Source organism: Carcharodon carcharias, chromosome 1, assembly GCF_017639515.1.
Source record: "Carcharodon carcharias isolate sCarCar2 chromosome 1, sCarCar2.pri, whole genome shotgun sequence".
Lineage (NCBI taxonomy): Eukaryota > Metazoa > Chordata > Chondrichthyes > Lamniformes > Lamnidae > Carcharodon > Carcharodon carcharias.
Genome location: NC_054467.1, coordinates 65,072,125 through 65,092,276, shown reverse-complemented (window position 1 = coordinate 65,092,276; position 20,152 = coordinate 65,072,125). Strand labels below are relative to the sequence as shown.

Sequence of the window (20,152 nt, the reverse complement as noted above, 5' to 3'; positions counted from 1 at the left end):
AGAGAGTGCTGACCACCAGTTGGATGGGAGGGATTATTGTGCTGCATGGCAGCCTGAAACCCCGCCAACCTCTGCCCCACTCCACCTGACCAATTGGAGCAGCTTCACCCACTGGACTGCAAGCTGTGCTCTCAGCTCAGGCATTCCCCTAACCCACACTGCAAGGCTGCATTGTTAGCTTGAACCATGGGGGAGACTGGTCCAAACTGGGATGACGATGAGCACCTCCACCACTGACTGCTCCCTGGCCAGCTTTAGCAAGGAGATTGTACAACATGCCCAATCATCCAACTGTTCTGCAGTCCACTAAAACACCCAGTAGTTTGCAGAATGTACCCAAGGGGTGAAAAGCTTTGGAGCACTTGGTGGCACTTTCATGCCGCTGCATTGCTTGAGTGGACAGATAAACTAGAGGCCTGGCTCCACGCTTGAATTGTCTCAGCTGTAAGGAATGGTCATTATTTCCAAGGTTTCCTTAATGCGTGGCCGCTTCACTTCCCACCATCCCATTCGTACTTGTTCACTACCTTCAATCACTGGGCAGCACTTGCCTTCCCCCTGCACCCAAAGTCGCCTTAACCGCAGATCAGCCCTTGGCACCCACCACCCCAAACGCAGCTCAAGCTGAAGGCCAGCAGTTAACCCTCGCGAACCCCAATGTTACTGTGCACTCACCTCCGTATTCCCCTTGAAGTGCAGCCTGCCAAGTGCACACCTTATATATGCTGTGTGAAACACATCAGCGCTCGGATGACCTGGCGTGGGGGAATGATTCCAGTGGGTTGGCCTTATAATGATATGCAGATATATTACAATGAGGTTCCTGACATCCGATGGCAGGAAATGCGGCCTGTCATTGACGGGCTGAGCGGATGATTGCAAACTGGTTTCACAACGTCTTAAAATTGATCTTTGGCCTTCTTGCCATATTGTCCGCTCATGCCACCGAACATATCCAACGCTAGTGGGCACGGAAAATTCCACCCGTGTTTAATTACAACCCAATAGACCTTAGGCACAATGGTGTGTACTACTGTCTAGGCCCCAAATTTTAGAAAACCCTCCTTCAAATTCTCTTCTTCACCTCTCACCCTTTAAAGGCTCTCCTTAAAAACTATTTTTTTGGCCAAGTTGTTAGTCTTCTCCCCTAATATTTCCTTCTTTGGGTCAGTTTCAATCTTTGTCCGATTACACTTGTGAAGTGCCCTGGGACACTTTCCTACACTTACCATGCTTCAGAATTACAAATTAATGTTATGTCAGACCTAAAACTTTAGAAATGATAACGTAGCTCAACATTCCATTTGCCTTATTTATTGCTGCTTTGCAAGGACTAGGCATTGTGTAGAATCTATTATCACTTCTGGATTGATTTCAGCCTCTTCTTCAGATAGTTCAACACCACTTACTAACGTATCTTATTTTTCTCACAATGTGCAAATGATATTTATTTGTATTTCAAACCAACTGAAAATATTGTCTATGTCCTTTTGTAATTTGTTGGCTGCTGCCTCATATTCTGCTTCCTCCCAGCTGTGTATAGAATCACATGAATTTTACCAAGAGTGACACAGATTATAAATTGATTTATAACTTGCCAGTAGGCAAGTTCATTTTTTCCCTACCCATTTTCTTTTCTCTCTGGGCTGTTATGGTTCTACAGATGCCTGTCAGCCTTTGGTACGTTTTTAACTGATCATTCTTCACTTGGGAGTCTAGATTATAAACGCAGATTATAGGATTATAACTGCAGGAACATGATGGCTATTTTTGATCTTGACTTGGCTTAACTTCCATAGGATAGCTATTAGGAGCAGGAATCCTGGTTAATTTTCATTTTCTTAATCCTAGAGCATCAAGGCAAATGGCATAGTCTCCATAGCTGAGAGATTGCTCATTTTTTTATATCAAATCAAGTGATCTACAGTCTTGATGAATAATGTTAGGAAAGTTACCGTGCCCAAATCTGAATGATTTGCAGAATTTTAAAATAATGCAAAAATAAATGAGCATTAGAAAATGTGAAATTCAAAAATCACTTATTTAAATCATGTCAAACTGGAAGTGACCCAATTTAACTACTGTAAAAACAAGACTGAATTTGAAATAATTTAACAAGAACACTTCAGTGAATACTTAAAATCAAGTTAAATGTTAAGAATCATGTGCTTCAATCAAATTAATAATAAAATCTTGGAACTATTACTGACAGTGATCTTTATTTCCAAATGTAGTTACAGGATCATGTTCTGCAGATTTTGGAAGGCTTTAAATTTGTGACATTGTTGACCACATTTGTGCACACATTACGATTAAAGTTATGACAGTTTTCATAAGTATAATAAATCATTAAACTGGAAATAACAGTTGTACAGTTAAAATGAATACAAATATATAGCAACTGAAGAGTTTGTAAATATCTGTTCTTAAAAATTGAATGGAATTTCCAAATTATTCATGAATTGATGAAAATCCTATTGCAATATTCATTAACAGTGTAAAAATGGAAGTCCACTGCAGTCATCAGGCCTGTTATTTTATATTGAAGGCTAAAATGCACCAAATTACATCAAATGTTGCACAAATGCACAAGATTTTTTTTTTTAAAAAAAGCATTTCTAATGTTTCTTAAAACTGAAACATCTAATCATTTGACATGATCAGCAATGAATAAGCAAAACTGCATAGAAACAATGCCCCCTCCCCCAATCTTTTATTGTGACCCTTTTATTAATTTGCTTCAAAGGCATAGTGAAGATAAGGGGATTCATAGAATCACACTGTGAATTCAAAGTAGATAGAAAAAATTAAGTCCAAAGCTAGCAAGTGTTGTTTCAGGTTATTCCAATAAAACTTGCTAATACTGCACCAATCTGTTGAATCCTATGATAAAAGCTTGTAATAATTAAAATGGCATGAAGAAGTGACAGTAGCACTTCAGGCTATATTTAATTTTAAAAAGCACACAAGTTTACAGATACCAGAGGTTAGTTGTGTGTTAGTTATAGAAATCAATATTCCCCTTGATTCCAGTTGAGAAATCTCAGTCGTGAAGTTAAGGTAGAACGAATGATAGTTCGGTCTTGTCAAGAACGGCCATGGATACCATGAATAGTATTTTCTATAAATTTCAATGGCTCAGTGCTACAGGAATTCAACATAATTTTCTGGAATAAGTCCTGTTTTGCCATTGAGGGTTCCTTCTAGCCAACCAGGTTCCCGTGAAGAGTGAACTGGGGAATGAAGAAAATAAAGAATATGAAGTTTAATTTAAGCAGCAAAATCAAATAGACATAGCAACCATCCCTTTTTATAATAAGCATCAATACCAATACACAACAAGCATATAATCTCTTCTTATATTGTCAAAGAAGAGTCCGCACAAGAGAGTGCACCAAATCATAGAACTGATAGAATGAACTTTAACTGCCTCTTCAGCTTTTTTCCTGCAAACTTGCTAAGACTCCTTCGACAGTACCTTCCAAACCCATGACTTCTACTGCTTAGAAGGGCAATGGCAGCAGGCGAATAGGAACACAATCACTTGCAAGTTCACTTCTAAGTTACACAATCCTGATTTGGAACTATATCATTGTTCCTTCGACATCACTGGACCAAAATCCTAGAAGTCCCTCCCTAAGGGCACTGTGGGTGTACCCATATCACAAAGACTGTAGTGGATCAAAAGGTTCATCACCACTTCTCAAGAGCAATTGGGGATAGGCAATAAAAGTTAACTTTGCCAGTGATGCACACATCCTAAGAACAAACAAAAAGAAGGTAACAATGCAGAAGGACTGCTATCATCTATGTAGCAATCACTGGTCAGTCACCTTTTTGCTTTGGGCTTTTGTACCATAGGAAACAAATAATCATCGTGACTTCCTGAATTACTTCCTATAAGAGACACGGCAACATAGTTCTGTGAGCATGTAAGCAGAGAAAAGAATGCTTCACTTGAGATCAAACAACAAAGGGTAATTCTTGGTCTAAGTGAAACTGGACAGCAATTTCTTTTTGGAGTGTGTCATGAGCAATTCTCACTCAGAATTCCAAACAGGCTGCAACAAAAAGGGCTTCCAGTTCACTAAATGCATGCTGAATCTAAAAGCTTAGATTCCCAAAGAAACTGAGGATGACACATTCAAGGGGTTCAAATAGTGGAAATGTTAACTTTTAAAAGATTAAAAGATCCCAATTCAAAATCAAAGGTGGTCTTTCCGAGCACAATTCCTTAATCACTTTCGTAAAGCTAGATAACAATTGATTACCTAATGAACTGAACAAAAATTTGTTGCAAAAGATCAAAACAGCTGCAATGTGAATCTGAATACAACTGGGCCTTAAGGTAAGTTTAACCAAATGCTAGAAATGGTCTAGAACATGAAAGGCATCGAGACGTTACTGCAAAAAGTATTTTGCACTGCATTGCAAGCTCCATTAGTGGATTGACCAAGATATTTACCACTGAATATGGGAGACGGTGCTCTAACAGTCATTGTTTATTATTAACTGGCAAGTCAAGCAGAACATTTCTGAGGGGATTTGCAACATTGAGCACTCCCCAATCTCCAGTGAGAGGAGCAAATCTTAGGCAGTGCAACTTCATTTGTGGGACCAGGAAAATGGAAGAAATGCATAAAAATACTATCTAACCTCTAAGTTGGCATGAACTTTACGTCCAAGCAGAAACACAGAAGTCAGTAGCTGCCCAAGTAATCTCTGGGTTTCCCAAATCCTGAATATTTCTGGAATTACCTCTAGGTTGATCCTCCATTCAAGTGAAAAAATTATGTGTTAAGCATGCAACATACTGTTATAAGGACAATACCACTGCCTGTTACTTTAGCAGATGGTGCTCCAATTTCCAGAGTGAAAATCTAGAAAGAAAGAAAAATTACAGGCTGGTTGCCTAAAAAGTCAAATTGTGAAAACAATAAGGATTATCAAATCTAGCCTACACCTGAGGGGAGGCTAAAACTTTGGTCCAATCCAACAGCAGGATGTGAATGTGTCCTCACAAACCATCAGCTAGGTAAAAAAGAATTTGTGCAATGTGAAGAATATAGGGCTTTACAGAAACAGAATATGGGATCGCTGTCTATCCAGAATATCACAATACTTTATATCAAGCAAATATTGTTGCTTGATAGTGCACAACTTGGAAATTACAGAAAAGAGACAAAAATTATTTTTGTCTTGCACTCATCAGGACAGATTTGCAAGAATACCAATTATAGCGGTGGGTTGTATCCCTTCAGCTGTTTGCAACAAGGAAAGTATTGACCATATTCAACCAGCCCGTGCTTTCAAAATTCAGAACATAGTGTGTAACACTGGATGTTACTGTAGAAGATGCTAATAGCATTCCAAAAATACTAAATAATCAAGGAGCAAAAGGGGGTGGGGGGAGGAAATAAATACAATAACTATCACTGGAGAAAAAGCACGAGGGAAATTAACGGGGCTAAAGGCCAATAAGTCCCCTGGACCTGATGGGTTGCATCCTAGGATATTAAAGGAAGTAGCTGCAGGTATAGTGGTAGTAATCTTCCAAGAATCCTTAAGATTCTGGAAAAGTCCCAGAGGATTGGAAAACTGCCAATGTAACACCCTTATTCAAATAGGGAGAGAGACAAAAAAAGACAGGTAATCATAGACCAGTTAGCTTAACATCCATCGTTGGGAAAATGTTAGAGTCTATTACAAAGGATGTAACAGCAGAGCATTTAGAAATGCATAATATAATCAAGCAGAATCAGCATGGCTTCACGAAAGGGAAATCATGCCCGAGAAGTTTATTAGAATTCTTTGAGGAGGTAGCAAGCAAGATAGATAAAAGGGAACCAGTAGATGTAATATATTTGGATTTCCAAAAGGTGTTCAATAAGGTACTGCACATAAGGCTACTTAATAAGATAAGAGCCCATGGTGTTAGGGGTAGTGTATTAGCATGGATAGAGGATTGACTAACTAATAGAAGACAGGGTTGGGATAAGGGGGGCATTTTCAGGATGGCAGCCTGTAACTAGTGGAGTGCCACAAGGATCAGTGCTGGGGCCACAATTATTTACAATATATATTAATGGCTTGTATGAGGGAAATGAATGTACTATCGCCAAGTTTGCGGATGACACAAAAATAGATGGGAGAGCAAGTGATGAGGATGACACAAAGAGTCAACCAGAGGGATATAGACAGGTTAAGTGAGTGGGCAAAAACTTGGCTGATGGATTATAATGTGGGAAAATGAGAGGTTATGCACTTTGGCAGGAAGATAGAAGAGCTGAATATTATTTAAATGGAGAAAGACTGCAGAAAGCTGCAGCACAGAGGGATTTTGGGGGTCCTCATGTATGAATTCCAATAAGCTAGCATACAGGTTCAACAGATAATAGGGAAGGCAAATAGAATGTTGGAACAAAAAGAAAAATTGCTGGAACAACTCAGCAAGTCTGACAGGATCTGTGGAGAGAAAGACAGTTAACTTTTTGAGTCCGTACGAGTCTTCTTCAGAAGTAAAGAGAAGCAGAAGTGTGGTGAAATATATAGTGTTTAAGGGGGGTGGGACAAGTGAAGCTGGATAGAAGGCCAGTGATAGGTGGAGGCAAAGGAGAGATTGCAAAAGATGTCATAAACAAAAGGTCGAAGGGGCGTTGATGGTGGTGATACTGGCTAAAGGAGGTGTTAATGGTGACATTAAGAGTAGAAAGCAGGATGAGCAAGTGTCACCATTAGCACCTCCTTTAGCCAGTATTACCAACATCAACACCCCTTTGACCTTTTGTTTATGACATCTTTTGCAACCTCTCCTTTGCCTCCACCTATCACTGGCCTTCTATCCAGCCTCACCTACTTCTGCTCCTGCATCTTATGGTCTTATGTGATTTTGCAATTGAGCAACATTTACTAAACATTCCCGATTGTGCTAGGAATTACATAAACAACCAGTTCGGCTCAATTATGCATGCTAGAAAATACATATATTCACACACAGGGCCCTGTCCTTTGCAGACAGAAAGAACATGTCCACACATTGCACCTTTTTCAACTAAACAAAGGTTTGGGGGTCAGCCATTCCCTGGTTCATTATCCATGATAATGCCTTGACCTATCAGAATTGTTTGAATTTAAACAAAAGCTTGGCAGTTAATTGTTCTCTGGTGCATTCTCTGCGTCAGCACATCGACCAATCAGAATCCACTTGCCAAACAATCAGCACCTTCTCATGTAGTAGAAGTTATTGTTCTCTTTGTGATTTAGTTTTCTTGCAAATCTGCATGTCTCTTTTTTCAGTAATATGCAAATATGTGGTTCCTTGGTAGAAATCAATATAGGCTTAACTCCTATATTGAGTGGAGGATGTTTGCAATTTAGCAAATAGCTTTGGGGTAACTATGTTTCTATGAAGTAAGGAGTACAATACATTTCACAGCAGGGGAAAATTATCTAACATCTCTGGTTACACTCACCATTTTCAAATATTGCTCCCACTTTGAAGGATAACTCTGAGTAATGCTCTGCTTCACATGAGTAAACAGCCTTGGCTTTATGGTTTGGAACCCTAAAAAAAATGGAGTCATTACCTCATTGCAAACAATTCTAGCAACTTTATTTTATGAACTATTAAATAGCAAATAAAATAGCAATTGTGGTTGCTGCATAAATAATCTAAAAAAGATTCAGAGTACAATATACCTAAAAACCGGGGGCAAAATCTTTAGTTTGGCGGGCACTGTACATCCTGACATCAACACGCAGTCGCGTGATATTTCGTTCGGTGGGCACGCGCCAGAGTTGGCCAGCCAACAATGAAAAGGCCTGTTAAGGCTATTAAATTATCAATTAAATGAAATTTTTCACTACCCGTCCAATCTTGTGGCTGGTGGGCAGGCAAAAAGTTCCAAGCGGCCTTTGCACTTTTTAAGGAACTTCATCCACGGGCGGGATGAGGTTTCCCAAAGCAAATAAAAATAAAATAAAAATTTTAAAACTTAATTAATAACATGTCCTTGCTCATGTGACAGAGTCACATGAGGGAACTTATTATGTATAAAAAGTAATAAAGACATTAAAAATGTAAGTCTTCATCTCCCTGAGGCAGCTCCGTGCTGGGTGCTGCTGCTCGCGTTTCACGCTGGGTGGGCCTTAATCAGCCCGCCAGTGTGAAATTGCCTTCCGGCCCCGATCATGGGCACTGGTCAGCTTCCCCCGCCCCCGCAGAGCCCACCAAGGGCAAGATTCTGCCCCAGGACATTTTCTAAACTTGTTATTAAAGTGACTTCTACCAATGTCAGTGATGATTATGTAATTGATCTAATTTTACTGGCAGCAGTTATATACAATGGAAGAGTTGAGAGGACAGGACAATATTTTCACTAAAGGGTTTTGTGTATAGTTTGGAATGGATCATCACGCTCCACTCCTTTAGATATTTGTCTCTGAACAGGAATGCTTTTTTATAAAATAGAAGATCAATAATTAGCACCAAGCCAATGTACATTTTTAAAGAAATGAAGGAGTATATGCTGAAAACACAGCTGCCTCTGGAGTGGGAGGGAGATTATAAAAAGACTGTTCTGATATAGTGAGCACATGAAAATTCAGAGGCTACAGAACAGCACTCTGGGATTTAAAATAAAACTATTATAGGATTATCTTAGCAGATATTTCATAACTCTCAGCAAAGGTATATTCCATTGAGAAGGAAAGACTCTACTGGAAGGATGCACCATCCATGGTTAACTAAGTAAGTTAAGGATGGTATCCAATTGAAAGAAAAGACGTAAAATGATGCACAAGATTAGTGGTAGGCCAGAAAATTGGAAATATTTTAGAATTCAGCAAAGAATGACTAAAAAAGTAAAGAGGGAGAAAGTAAAGTACACGAGAAAACTAGCAGGATATATAAAAACAGTAAAAGCTTCTACATGTACTTACAAAATAATTAATTATAGGAAAAAGTAAATGGCAGAGATATTGAACAAGTCTCTTGCATCTGTCTTCTAAGTGCTTCTACACAAAATGCATCCCAAGAACAGTAGAAAATCAAGAGGCAAGGGGATGGGTGTAACTTAAAACAATCATACCAAGAAAAAGTACTGGGAAAACTAGTGGGGCTAAAAGACTAACAAGTCCCCTGGACCTGATGGCCTGCATCCAAGGGTCTTAAAGGAAGTGGTTGCAGAGGTAATGGATGTATTGGTTATAATTTTCCAAAATGCCCTAGATTCTGGAAAGGTCCCAGCAGATTGGAAAACCGCAAATGTAACATCTGTATTCAAGAGAGGTGCGAAACAGAAAGCAGGAAACTATAGGCCAGTTAGCTTAATGCCTGACATTGGGAAAATGCTAGGGTCCATTATTAAGGAGGTAGTAGCAGGACATTTAGAACATCATAATACATTTAGGCAGAGTCAATATGGTTTTGTGAAAGGGAAAACTTACTTGAGTTCTTTGAAGATGTAACAAGTACGGTGAATAAGAGGAACCAATAGATGTAGTGTGCTTGGATTTCGAAAAGGCATTTGATAAGATGCCACATAAAAGGTTACTGCTTCGAATGTTGGGGGTGGTATATTAGCATGAAAAGAAAATTGGTTAACTAAAAGAAATAAAGGGTCAGAACTTCCATGGAATGACAATCACAGTCGGATTGCCGCTCCGCTCCTTACTACTTTCCTTAGTTGGGGCCTGCACATTTCTCACCTGACCTTCCAACTTGGGCCTGGTGAAGAAAGTATAGTGTAGCTGAGGCCTTCAATCTGGGGCATCAGCATCAGGGGAAGTGAAGCTTCACCTCCTTTTTACATCCTAGCTACTGTGAGAAACCAGGAAGAAGGTGAGTGTGTAAGATAAGTGGGTGGGGGCGGAGGCAAGATGGGAGGGGGGTAGGGGCTAGTATGAGGATATAGGACGTTGGGGGAAAGAGGAGTAGGATGGGTTGGGGGTTGGTTTTGGGGAGTGCAGAGTCGAATGGTTGGTGGGGGGGAGAAGTAGGATGAGTTGGGGGACGGGAGGGGAGTAGGATGGGTTGGGAGGGTAATAGGATGGGTCAATGGGAGAGTAGGATGGGGCGGGGGAATAGGGCAGGTCGAGGGTAAAGGAGGGCGGGTCAAGGGAAAGTAGGGTGGGTCAGGAGGAAATAGAACGGATTGGTGGGGGAAGTAGGATGGATTGGAGAGAAGGAGGATGGGTTGGTGGCGGGGGCGGGGTGTTGGGAGAGGACAACGGATCTTGGAGGTTGGCGGGGTGGAAGAGGACAGGTTGGGGGGGGGGAAGGAGGAAGGGTTGGCGGTGGGGGAGGACGATGGGTCGGGTGTGTAGGATGGGACGGCTGGGGGAGTGGGACGGCAAGGGGAGTAGGATGGGTCGGGGGGGATCTGGTGGTCAGCTGTGGGTATGGCGGGGGGGTGGGGGGGGGGGGGTGGCGAGAAGGGTGTGTCAGGGTTCAGTTGGGCAGTCAGGGAGTGCCGGGGATAGTCAGGTTGGTAGGTAGTTGTGGAGGGCAGTTCGGGAGGGTAGTCATGAGGGGCGCATCACCACCATAGTTACTGAGGGGTTAGAAGTGGTTTTAATCCTTCTAATTTTCCTGGGTAGCTATTCTGCTAAGCGAGTCAGAACCATCCAAAGTTTCCGATTTAAATTGGAATATTGGATGGTTCCCAGTGCAGAGTAATTGTTCATCGGATGAACTTCCCGGGCAATTCCCGTCAGTCCTTGCGTGTGGACTTGCGTGCAGCGCATCCTCTGCAGTACCTCCAGGGCACAACCCCCTTGGAGATCAGAAGCTCTGAGCCAAAGAGTCAGAATAAAGTCACCCATTTTCAGGTTGGCAAACTGTAACTAGTGGGGTGGCACAGGGATCAGTGCTGGGGCCTTAACTATTTATAATCTAATAAGTTTAAAGTCTTGCATGAAGGGACTTATTATATTGTAGCCAAATTTGTTGACGATACAAAGATAGGTAGGAAAGCAAGCTGTGGGGAGGACATAAAGAGTTTGCAAAGGAATACAGATAGGTCAAGTGAGTCGGTAAAAGTTTGGTCAATGGAGTATAATGTAAGGTTAAAAACAAAAAAACTGCGGATGCTGGAAATCCAAAACAAAAACAGAATTACCTGGAAAAACTCAGCAGGTCTGGCAGCATCGGCGGAGAAGAAAAGAGTTGACGTTTCGAGTCCTCATGACCCTTCGACAGAACTTGAGTTCGAGTCCAGGAAAGAGCTGAAATATAAGCTGGTTTAAGGTGTGTGTGTGGGGGGCGGAGAGATAGAGAGACAGAGAGGTGGAGGGGGTTGGTGTGGTTGTAGCGACAAACAAGCAGTGATAGAAGCAGATCATCAAAAGATGTCAACAACAATAGTACAATAGAACACATAGGTGTTAAAGTTAAAGTTGGTGATATTATCTAAACGAATGTGCTAATTAAGAATGGATGGTAGGGCACTCAAGGTATAGCTCTAGTGGGTTTTTTTTTATATAATGGAAATAGGTGGGAAAAGGAAAATCTTTATAATTTATTGGGAAAAAAAAAGAAGGGGGAAACAGAAAGGGGGTGGGGATGGGGGAGGGGACTCACGACCTAAAGTTGTTGAATTCAATATTCAGTCCGGAAGGCTGTAAAGTCCCTAGTCGGAAGATGAGGTGTTGTTCCTCCAGTTTGCGTTGGGCTTCACTGGAACAATGCAGCAAGCCAAGGACAGACATGTGGGCAAGAGAGCAGGGTGGAGTGTTAAAATGGCAAGCGACAGGGAGGTTTGGGTCATTCTTGCGGACAGACCGCAGGTGTTCTGCAAAGCGGTCGCCCAGTTTACGTTTGGTCTCTCCAATGTAGAGGAGACCACATTGGGAGCAACGAATGCAGTAGACTAAGTTGGGGGAAATGCAAGTGAAATGCTGCTTCACTTGAAAGGAGTGTTTGGGTCCTTGGACGGTGAGGAGAGAGGAAGTGAAGGGGCAGGTGTTGCATCTTTTGCGTGGGCAAGGGGTTGTGCCATAGGAGGGGGTTGAGGAGTAGGGGGTGATGGAGGAGTGGACCAGGGTGTCCCGGAGGGAGCGATCCCTACGGAATGCCGATAAGGGGGGTGAAGGGAAGATGTGTTTGGTAGTGGCATCATGCTGGAGTTGGCAGAAATGGCGGAGGATGATCCTTTGAATGCGGAGGCTGGTGGGGTGATAAGTGAGGACAAGGGGGACCCTATCATGTTTCTGGGAGGGAGGAGAAGGAGTGAGGGCGGATGCGCGGGAGATGGGCCGGACACGGTTGAGGGCCCTGTCAACGACCGTGGGTGGAAAACCTCGGTTAAGGAAGAAGGAGGACATGTCAGAGGAACTGTTTTTGAATGTAGCATCATCGGAACAGATGCGACGGAGGCGAAGGAACTGAGAGAATGGGATGGAGTCCTTACAGGAAGTGGGGTGTGAGGAGCTGTAGTCGAGATAGCTGTGGGTGTCGGTGGGTTTGTAATGGATATTGGTGGACAGTCTATCACCAGAGATTGAGACAGAGAGGTCAAGGAAGGGAAGGGAAGTGTCAGAGATGGACCACGTGAAAATGATGGAGGGGTGGAGATTGGAAGCAAAATTAATAAATTTTTCCAAGTCCTGACGAGAGCATGAAGCAGCACCGAAATAATCATCGATGTACCGGAGAAAGAGTTGTGGAAGGGGGCCGGAGTAGGACTGCAACAAGGAATGTTCCACATACCCCATAAAGAGCCTGTCTCTTTATGGGGTATGTGGAACATTCCTTGTTGCAGTCCTACTCCGGCCCCCTTCCACAACTCTTTCTCCGGTACATCGATGATTATTTCGGTGCTGCTTCATGCTCTCGTCAGGACTTGGAAAAATTTATTAATTTTGCTTCCAATCTCCACCCCTCCATCATTTTCACGTGGTCCATCTCTGACACTTCCCTTCCCTTCCTTGACCTCTCTGTCTCAATCTCTGGTGATAGACTGTCCACCAATATCCATTACAAACCCACCGACACCCACAGCTATCTCGACTACAGCTCCTCACACCCCACTTCCTGTAAGGACTCCATCCCATTCTCTCAGTTCCTTCGCCTCCGTCGCATCTGTTCCGATGATGCTACATTCAAAAACAGTTCCTCTGACATGTCCTCCTTCTTCCTTAACCGAGGTTTTCCACCCACGGTCGTTGACAGGGCCCTCAACCGTGTCCGGCCCATCTCCCGCGCATCCGCCCTCACTCCTTCTCCTCCCTCCCAGAAACATGATAGGGTCCCCCTTGTCCTCACTTATCACCCCACCAGCCTCCGCATTCAAAGGATCATCCTCCGCCATTTCTGCCAACTCCAGCATGATGCCACTACCAAACACATCTTCCCTTCACCCCCCTTATCGGCATTCCGTAGGGATCGCTCCCTCCGGGACACCCTGGTCCACTCCTCCATCACCCCCTACTCCTCAACCCCCTCCTATGGCACAACCCCTTGCCCACGCAAAAGATGCAACACCTGCCCCTTCACTTCCTCTCTCCTCACCGTCCAAGGACCCAAACACTCCTTTCAAGTGAAGCAGCATTTCACTTGCATTTCCCCCAACTTAGTCTACTGCATTCGTTGCTCCCAATGTGGTCTCCTCTACATTGGAGAGACCAAACGTAAACTGGGCGACCGCTTTGCAGAACACCTGCGGTCTGTCCGCAAGAATGACCCAAACCTCCCTGTCGCTTGCCATTTTAACACTCCACCCTGCTCTCTTGCCCACATGTCTGTCCTTGGCTTGCTGCATTGTTCCAGTGAAGCCCAACGCAAACTGGAGGAACAACACCTCATCTTCCGACTAGGGACTTTACAGCCTTCCGGACTGAATATTGAATTCAACAACTTTAGGTCGTGAGTCCCCTCCCCCATCCCCACCCCCTTTCTGTTTCCCCCTTCTTTTTTTTTCCCAATAAATTATAAAGATTTTCCTTTTCCCACCTATTTCCATTATATAAAAAAAAACCCACTAGAGCTATACCTTGAGTGCCCTACCATCCATTCTTAATTAGCACATTCGTTTAGATAATATCACCAACTTTAACTTTAACACCTATGTGTTCTATTGTACTATTGTTGTTGACATCTTTTGATGATCTGCTTCTATCACTGCTTGTTTGTCGCTACAACCACACCAACCCCCTCCACCTCTCTGTCTCTCTATCTCTCCGCCCCCCACACACACACCTTAAACCAGCTTATATTTCAGCTCTTTCCTGGACTCGAACTCAAGTTCTGTCGAAGGGTCATGAGGACTCGAAACGTCAACTCTTTTCTTCTCCGCCGATGCTGCCAGACCTGCTGAGTTTTTCCAGGTAATTCTGTTTTTATAATGTAAGGTTGCCCACTTTAGCAGGAAGAATATAAAAGCAGTGTGTTAGTTAAATGTAGAGAGACTGCAGAATGCTGTGGTACCGAGGGATCTGGATGCTCTTGCATATGAATCACAAAAAGTTAGCATGCAGATACAACAAGTAATTAGGAGGGCAAAAGGAATGTTGGCCTTTATTGCAAGGGGATGGAGTATATAAATAAGAAAACCTTGCTACAACTGCACATGGCATTGGTAAAGCTGCACATAGAATACTGTGAACAATTTTGGTCTCCTGATTTTGCATTGGAAGCAGATCACAGAAGGTTCTCTAGACTGATTCCTGGGACGAAGGGATTGTCTTATGTGGAAAGGTTGAACAGGTTGGGCCTATACTCACTGGGGTTTAGGAGAACAAGAGGTGATCTTATTGAAACATACGCGATTCTGAAAGGGCTCGACAGGGTAGATGCTGAGAGGATGTTTCCTCTTAAAGGGGAATATGGAACTGGGGACACAGCTTAAAAAAAAAGGGTCTCCCATTTAAGACTGAAATAAGGAGAAATTTCTTCTCTCAGTGGATCGTTAATCTTTGGAATTCTCTTCCCCAAAGAAAAGTGGAGGCTGGGTCATTGAATATATTCAAGGCTGAGTTGGACAGATTTTTGATCTACAAGGGAGTCGTGCATTATGGGGGACAGACAGGAAAGTGGAGTTAAGGCCACAATTAGCCATGATTTAATTGAATGATGGGGCAGGCTCAAGGGTCTGGGTGGCCTACTCCTGATCCTATTTCTAATGGCCTTATAATCTTAATGGAAATAAATTTTAAAATGCTTGCTCTTTAATGGTACTGATCTTTGGTCAGGACTCCAATTTCCATCTCATTTCTGAGAGTACTCAAGTGAATTTGGGAAAACTTAAGAATAGATTCACCAGAGGTGGTGTGGGGTGCTGTACAGTTGGGTAGGTCTTGCACTGGATCTCATGGTTCCAGGCCAAACAAGTCAGGGAAACATCCTGCTGATTGCCACCTACCTGAACTGACAAATTTGTGCACCTTCCTGTTGAACATCGCTTGGCATACTGAGGGAAGCAACGGAACAAAATGGGAGTGTTTGGGAGTTGGATTTCAATGTCCACCGCCAAGAATTTGTCAGTAGTGCCAATATTGTATAAATTGGCCAAGCCCTAATGAATAAGGTTACCAGACTGTAACTGCATCGGGTGATGCGAACATCAGAATATAACATATTTGATCTTATACTCATCAGCCTGCCCATCACAGTCATGTCAGCCCATTATACCATGCTTTTACAAAAATGATACTCTTTAGATGCAGTGAGACTGTGTTAAGCAGGAAAGATTAAGGACAGAGTGGCCCAGCACATCTCTCACTCTTTGTCCACTATCAAGCCAGCTTAGTTCAATGTCAAGTGCAGAAGGGTAGGCCAGAGTCAGCATCAGGCATACCTTGTATCATGGCACCAAATTAGTGAAGCTATTTATATGCTAAACATCAAAAGGAGCAGGTTATAACAGAACCAAATGGCTCCACAACCAATGAATCAAAACAAAGCTTTGTAGCCCTACCACATCAAGTCTGAGAGTGCACTTTGTTATGGCCACAGCCGGTGTTAGTTGCTGCACAAACCAAATCCCAGAGGGAAACTTGGCTAACGGGCCACAACCTTTTATTTGTATTCTAATAACGAGAAGGCAACGTACCAATCTCATCAGTAAGAGGTCCAATAGAAGTTTTATTAACGAAAAAAGAAGAAAATTTGTTTCTGTAATCTTGTGTACTTAAATTAAGGTTACAAAACATTCCCCCAAAAAATCTCTACTTGGTCAAACCCACAAGTAAACAGGCAACACTTCCTTATAGATATTTAAATATGGAATCCAGCAATGTCACACAAGGCAGACTGCTGTAACTTCGATAAAGATGTACCACATGACCTTTACCCTCTTCCACTTTGCTACTGAATTCACTTCGAAACTGCTTGCTGTAGCCCAAGACCTCTCAACAGCTCAAAAAGGGCCAGCTATCTCCAGCTTAATGGGTCGACAGCTATCCAGCTCAATTGCTAAAAAAGCTATCCATAGTAACTCTAATATGCCTTTTTCCCCCTTCCTCTCAGTCCCATTGTTCTCACAGCCCTTTGAAATTCTAACCCTTCTAAATATAAGATCTTTCCTATTTCCATCTTGCCTTTACTTTTGGGTCAATAAAAATATAATATCCCCGCTACTATTTACCTATGGACTCCTGCAAGATGCAAACATTTTCCTTGTTACCTCCAATTCCCCTTTGAAATTCAAACAACCTCTCAATTTATCTAAAAATACAAATGTTAGATCTAACTTATTTACTTGTATCTCAAACTTACAACTTCAATCTTTCCATGTTTCCAAACACACAGACAACCCAACTCCTATCAACTCTGCCCAGCTTAATTAAATCGCACACAGATAGAGACAGGCATCCAGCCTTCTTTACAGAATGACACACTATTCCCCAAAATATTGAATAAAAGGACACCCATTCTCACAACTTATAAAAAGTAAGTCAGGTCTCAAATAACCGCTGCACATGGGTGGGTCTGCTGTAAATATTGAGATTCAAGATTTATTGAGGAGTGAAAGTTGCACGGTAATTCTGTACTGTAATAGAGTGGTCTAGTTTGTGCTTTTCCTTAAAGAAGTGGCTATAGAAATTGTCGCATAATGCTTCTGAAGAACTTTGATGTGTTCACTTGAATGCTTTTCTAATGTGACTTCACATGCCAGGTCAGAGTATATTTTCTCCTCCACTTGTTATTGACAATGTCAACCAAGCAAAATTTATTCTTTGGGCTTTGATCCATTGACCTGCACTGAATTTGGGTCATAAACTGGTGAGAAGATTATCAAATAGATCTGTCCATTATCTCAATGGCAATAATGGGTAAGGAAAAGAGATTTTATTCAGTGCCAACTATTATATTACGAAATAAGAGTTTTCCATACCCATTGGGAGGTTTGTCACCACTGGCAGTCTCAGATGGAAACTGGAAGGATGGCAGTGAAGTCGGTGAAGAATTGAAGCAGGAAGCCATTGATATTAATGAACTGGTGAGACAAAATAAAATGAGTTTAACATCGATTTTGTCAAAGCATATTGATGATGCATTGTTAAATTTAGCTTACAATTTCAACAAATATTATAGCTTTAAAATCAGATACTTGTCTTTGCATTTAACCAGTGTTACGATCTCAGTGGAGACTGGTGAAGTTTAAAAAAAATTCGAACTCCCAGCTATTAACCGAAAGAATTATGCCACATGACTTCATGTTTTAAACAAAAATATTTACTATACAAGAGTTAAGTAAAGTACTAATTTAATGCTACATTTTGTAAATACCATAAGCCCAAAAATTTCAACAGGATATTTCGCATTCTGCTTTTATTTCCATCCATCCCTTATAATTTACAGGATTTCGAGGATTACTTCATTTCTCCTGGGATCAAACCAAGGTGTGCCACAGCTCTCAGGAATTCGCTTTGATTCCACTTAGTATTCCCGCTATTCTCTGATTTGTGAGATAGCTCGGTGTCCTTCAGTTAGGCAATCCTCCAACTCTCTCTGAGCACCTCTTGATTTTGGACACCCCAGCTCAAGCATGGGTCTCACTACTTTCCTGCTCAGTCGCTCCAAAATCAGAAAACACGCTTGGTTTCTGATAGGGCTCTGCTCCTGGTCTACAGCCTCTGGCAGATTCTCTCTCTATGCTCACCTCAAGGCTGCTTCTAGTTTCCAACTGCCTGCTTCTGTGAGAAAACGCATAGATAAACCCTAAACCCCAAAAAAACCTCCCAGTAACCTATCTCCATGGCAACTTGGCATACCTGGGGTGTCCCAAATTGGAGATTCAAACTAATTATCGCCAATTCTGAAACCTCTCCTTTGATCTGAAAAGTATATGAATACTTTATGACCTTCCCTCGTTTACCAGTTGTTTCCAAAACTTTCTTTGATCTGGGAAACCATATGAATAATTTAAGCCCCTTATTGAGACAACTGTAGGCATCCTGTCTCCACCATGATAGTCAGAAAGAGAGAACTCATTGTTTAGTGGTTTCACACTTCCAACTCTGACCTAACCGTGGACCACCTTCTGAATTGTAAATACTCAAGGACTAGGATTTTACGGCCCCTCAGCCCAGCAGGATATTATGATCTTGACAAACTGAATGGAGATTTAAATGGCTTGCAGCATCCACTGCGGGGACACATGCCACGCCGGGGTCAAAAATTCCTGGCCAGGGTCTGTTTACCAGCTTCTCAAACCAGATGCTTTCATTACCTTATGTTTAAAAATATCAATCCCTAAACTAAACGTTATACTCCTAAACCAAATGAATCATGAAATTAGACATTTTTGCAAAACTGGCAAGATTATGCCAGTGTCACAGAAAGCAGAAGTTATTCTGTGGAGACTGCTGTGTGCACAAACTCCCCCACATAAGCACTGCTGCAAGAGCTCGAGCAGGAGAAATATCAACAAAGCAGCAAGAACATATCATTGAAATAAGATGTTTCAAAAGCTTTCAACATCATATTCTTGAGGCACTTCCACAAAAATAATTGGAAAATGCTCCATAACTCATTAATGATCCAGGCAAATAATGCTGATTATGACGGCACCAATAGTTAATTGAAAATACACCCACTCATATCTTTGTTTTCAGCAGCAAAGTTACACTTTTTACACACCAATTACTCCCCCATCCTCTGCCATCTGCTCCTCACTTGGTTTCCCATTCAACAAGGTTACCGGGAATAAAAACAAAAAAACTGCGGATTCTGGAAATCCAAAACAAAACCAGAATTACCTAGAAAAACTCAGCAGGTCTGGCAGCATCGGTGGAGAAGAAAAGAGTTGACGTTTTGAGTCCTCATGACCCTTCGACAGAACTTGAGTTCGAGTCCAAGAAAGAGTTGAAATATAAGCTGGTTTAAGGTGTGTGGGGGGGTTGGAGGGGGAGAGAGAGAGAGAAGTGGAGGGGGGGTGTGGTTGTAGGGACAAACAAGCAGTGATAGAAGCAGATCATCAAAAGATTTCAACAACAATAGAACACATAGGTGTTAAAGTTGGTGATATTATCTAAACAAATGTGCTAACTAAGAATGGATGGTAGGGCACTCAAGGTATAGCTCTAGTGGGGGTGGGGAGAGCGTAAAAGATTTTAAGATATTTAAAAATAATGGAAATAGGTGGGAAAAGAAAAATCTATATAATTTATTGGAAAAAACAAAAGGAAGGGGGAAACAGAAAGGGGGTGGGGATGGGGGAGGGAGCTCAAGACCTAAAGTTGTTGAATTCAATATTCAGTCCGGAAGGCTGTAAAGTGCCTAGTCGGAAGATGAGGTGTTGTTCCTCCAGTTTGCGTTGGGCTTCACTGGAACAATGCAGCAAGCCAAGGACAGACATGTGGGCAAGAGAGCAGGGTGGAATGTTAAAATGGCAAGCGACAGGGAGGTTTGGGTCATTCTTGCGGACAGACCGCAGGTGTTCTGCAAAGCGGTCGCCCAGTTTACATTTGGTCTCTCCAATGTAGAGGATGGAGAGACCAAACGTAAACTGGGCAACCGCTTTGCAGAACACCTGCGGTCTGTCCGCAAGAATGACCCAAACCTCCCTGTCGCTTGCCATTTTAACACTCCACCCTGCTCTCTTGCCCACATGTCTGTCCTTGGCTTGCTGCATTGTTCCAGTGAAGCCCAACGCAAACTGGAGGAACAACACCTCATCTTCTGACTAGGCACTTTACAGCCTTCCGGACT

General features: G+C 42.4%; 1 protein-coding gene across 5 annotated transcripts in view; it reads right to left on the bottom strand.

The window, feature by feature from the left end:
* Positions 1–2,202: 2,202 nt before the first annotated feature.
* The window catches only part of arhgap10 (Rho GTPase activating protein 10), a 305,162-nt gene continuing 287,212 nt past the window's right edge, over positions 2,203–20,152 (bottom strand). For all 5 annotated transcript variants that reach the window (XM_041193989.1, XM_041193998.1, XM_041193964.1 and 2 more), the window contains 3 exons: positions 17,334–17,435; positions 7,473–7,564; positions 2,203–3,233 (listed from right to left, as the gene is read on the bottom strand). In XM_041193989.1, the coding sequence (XP_041049923.1) occupies positions 3,145–3,233; positions 7,473–7,564; positions 17,334–17,435 (283 nt within the window). In that variant the 3' untranslated portion in view covers positions 2,203–3,144. The remainder of the gene's footprint in view (positions 3,234–7,472; positions 7,565–17,333; positions 17,436–20,152) is intronic.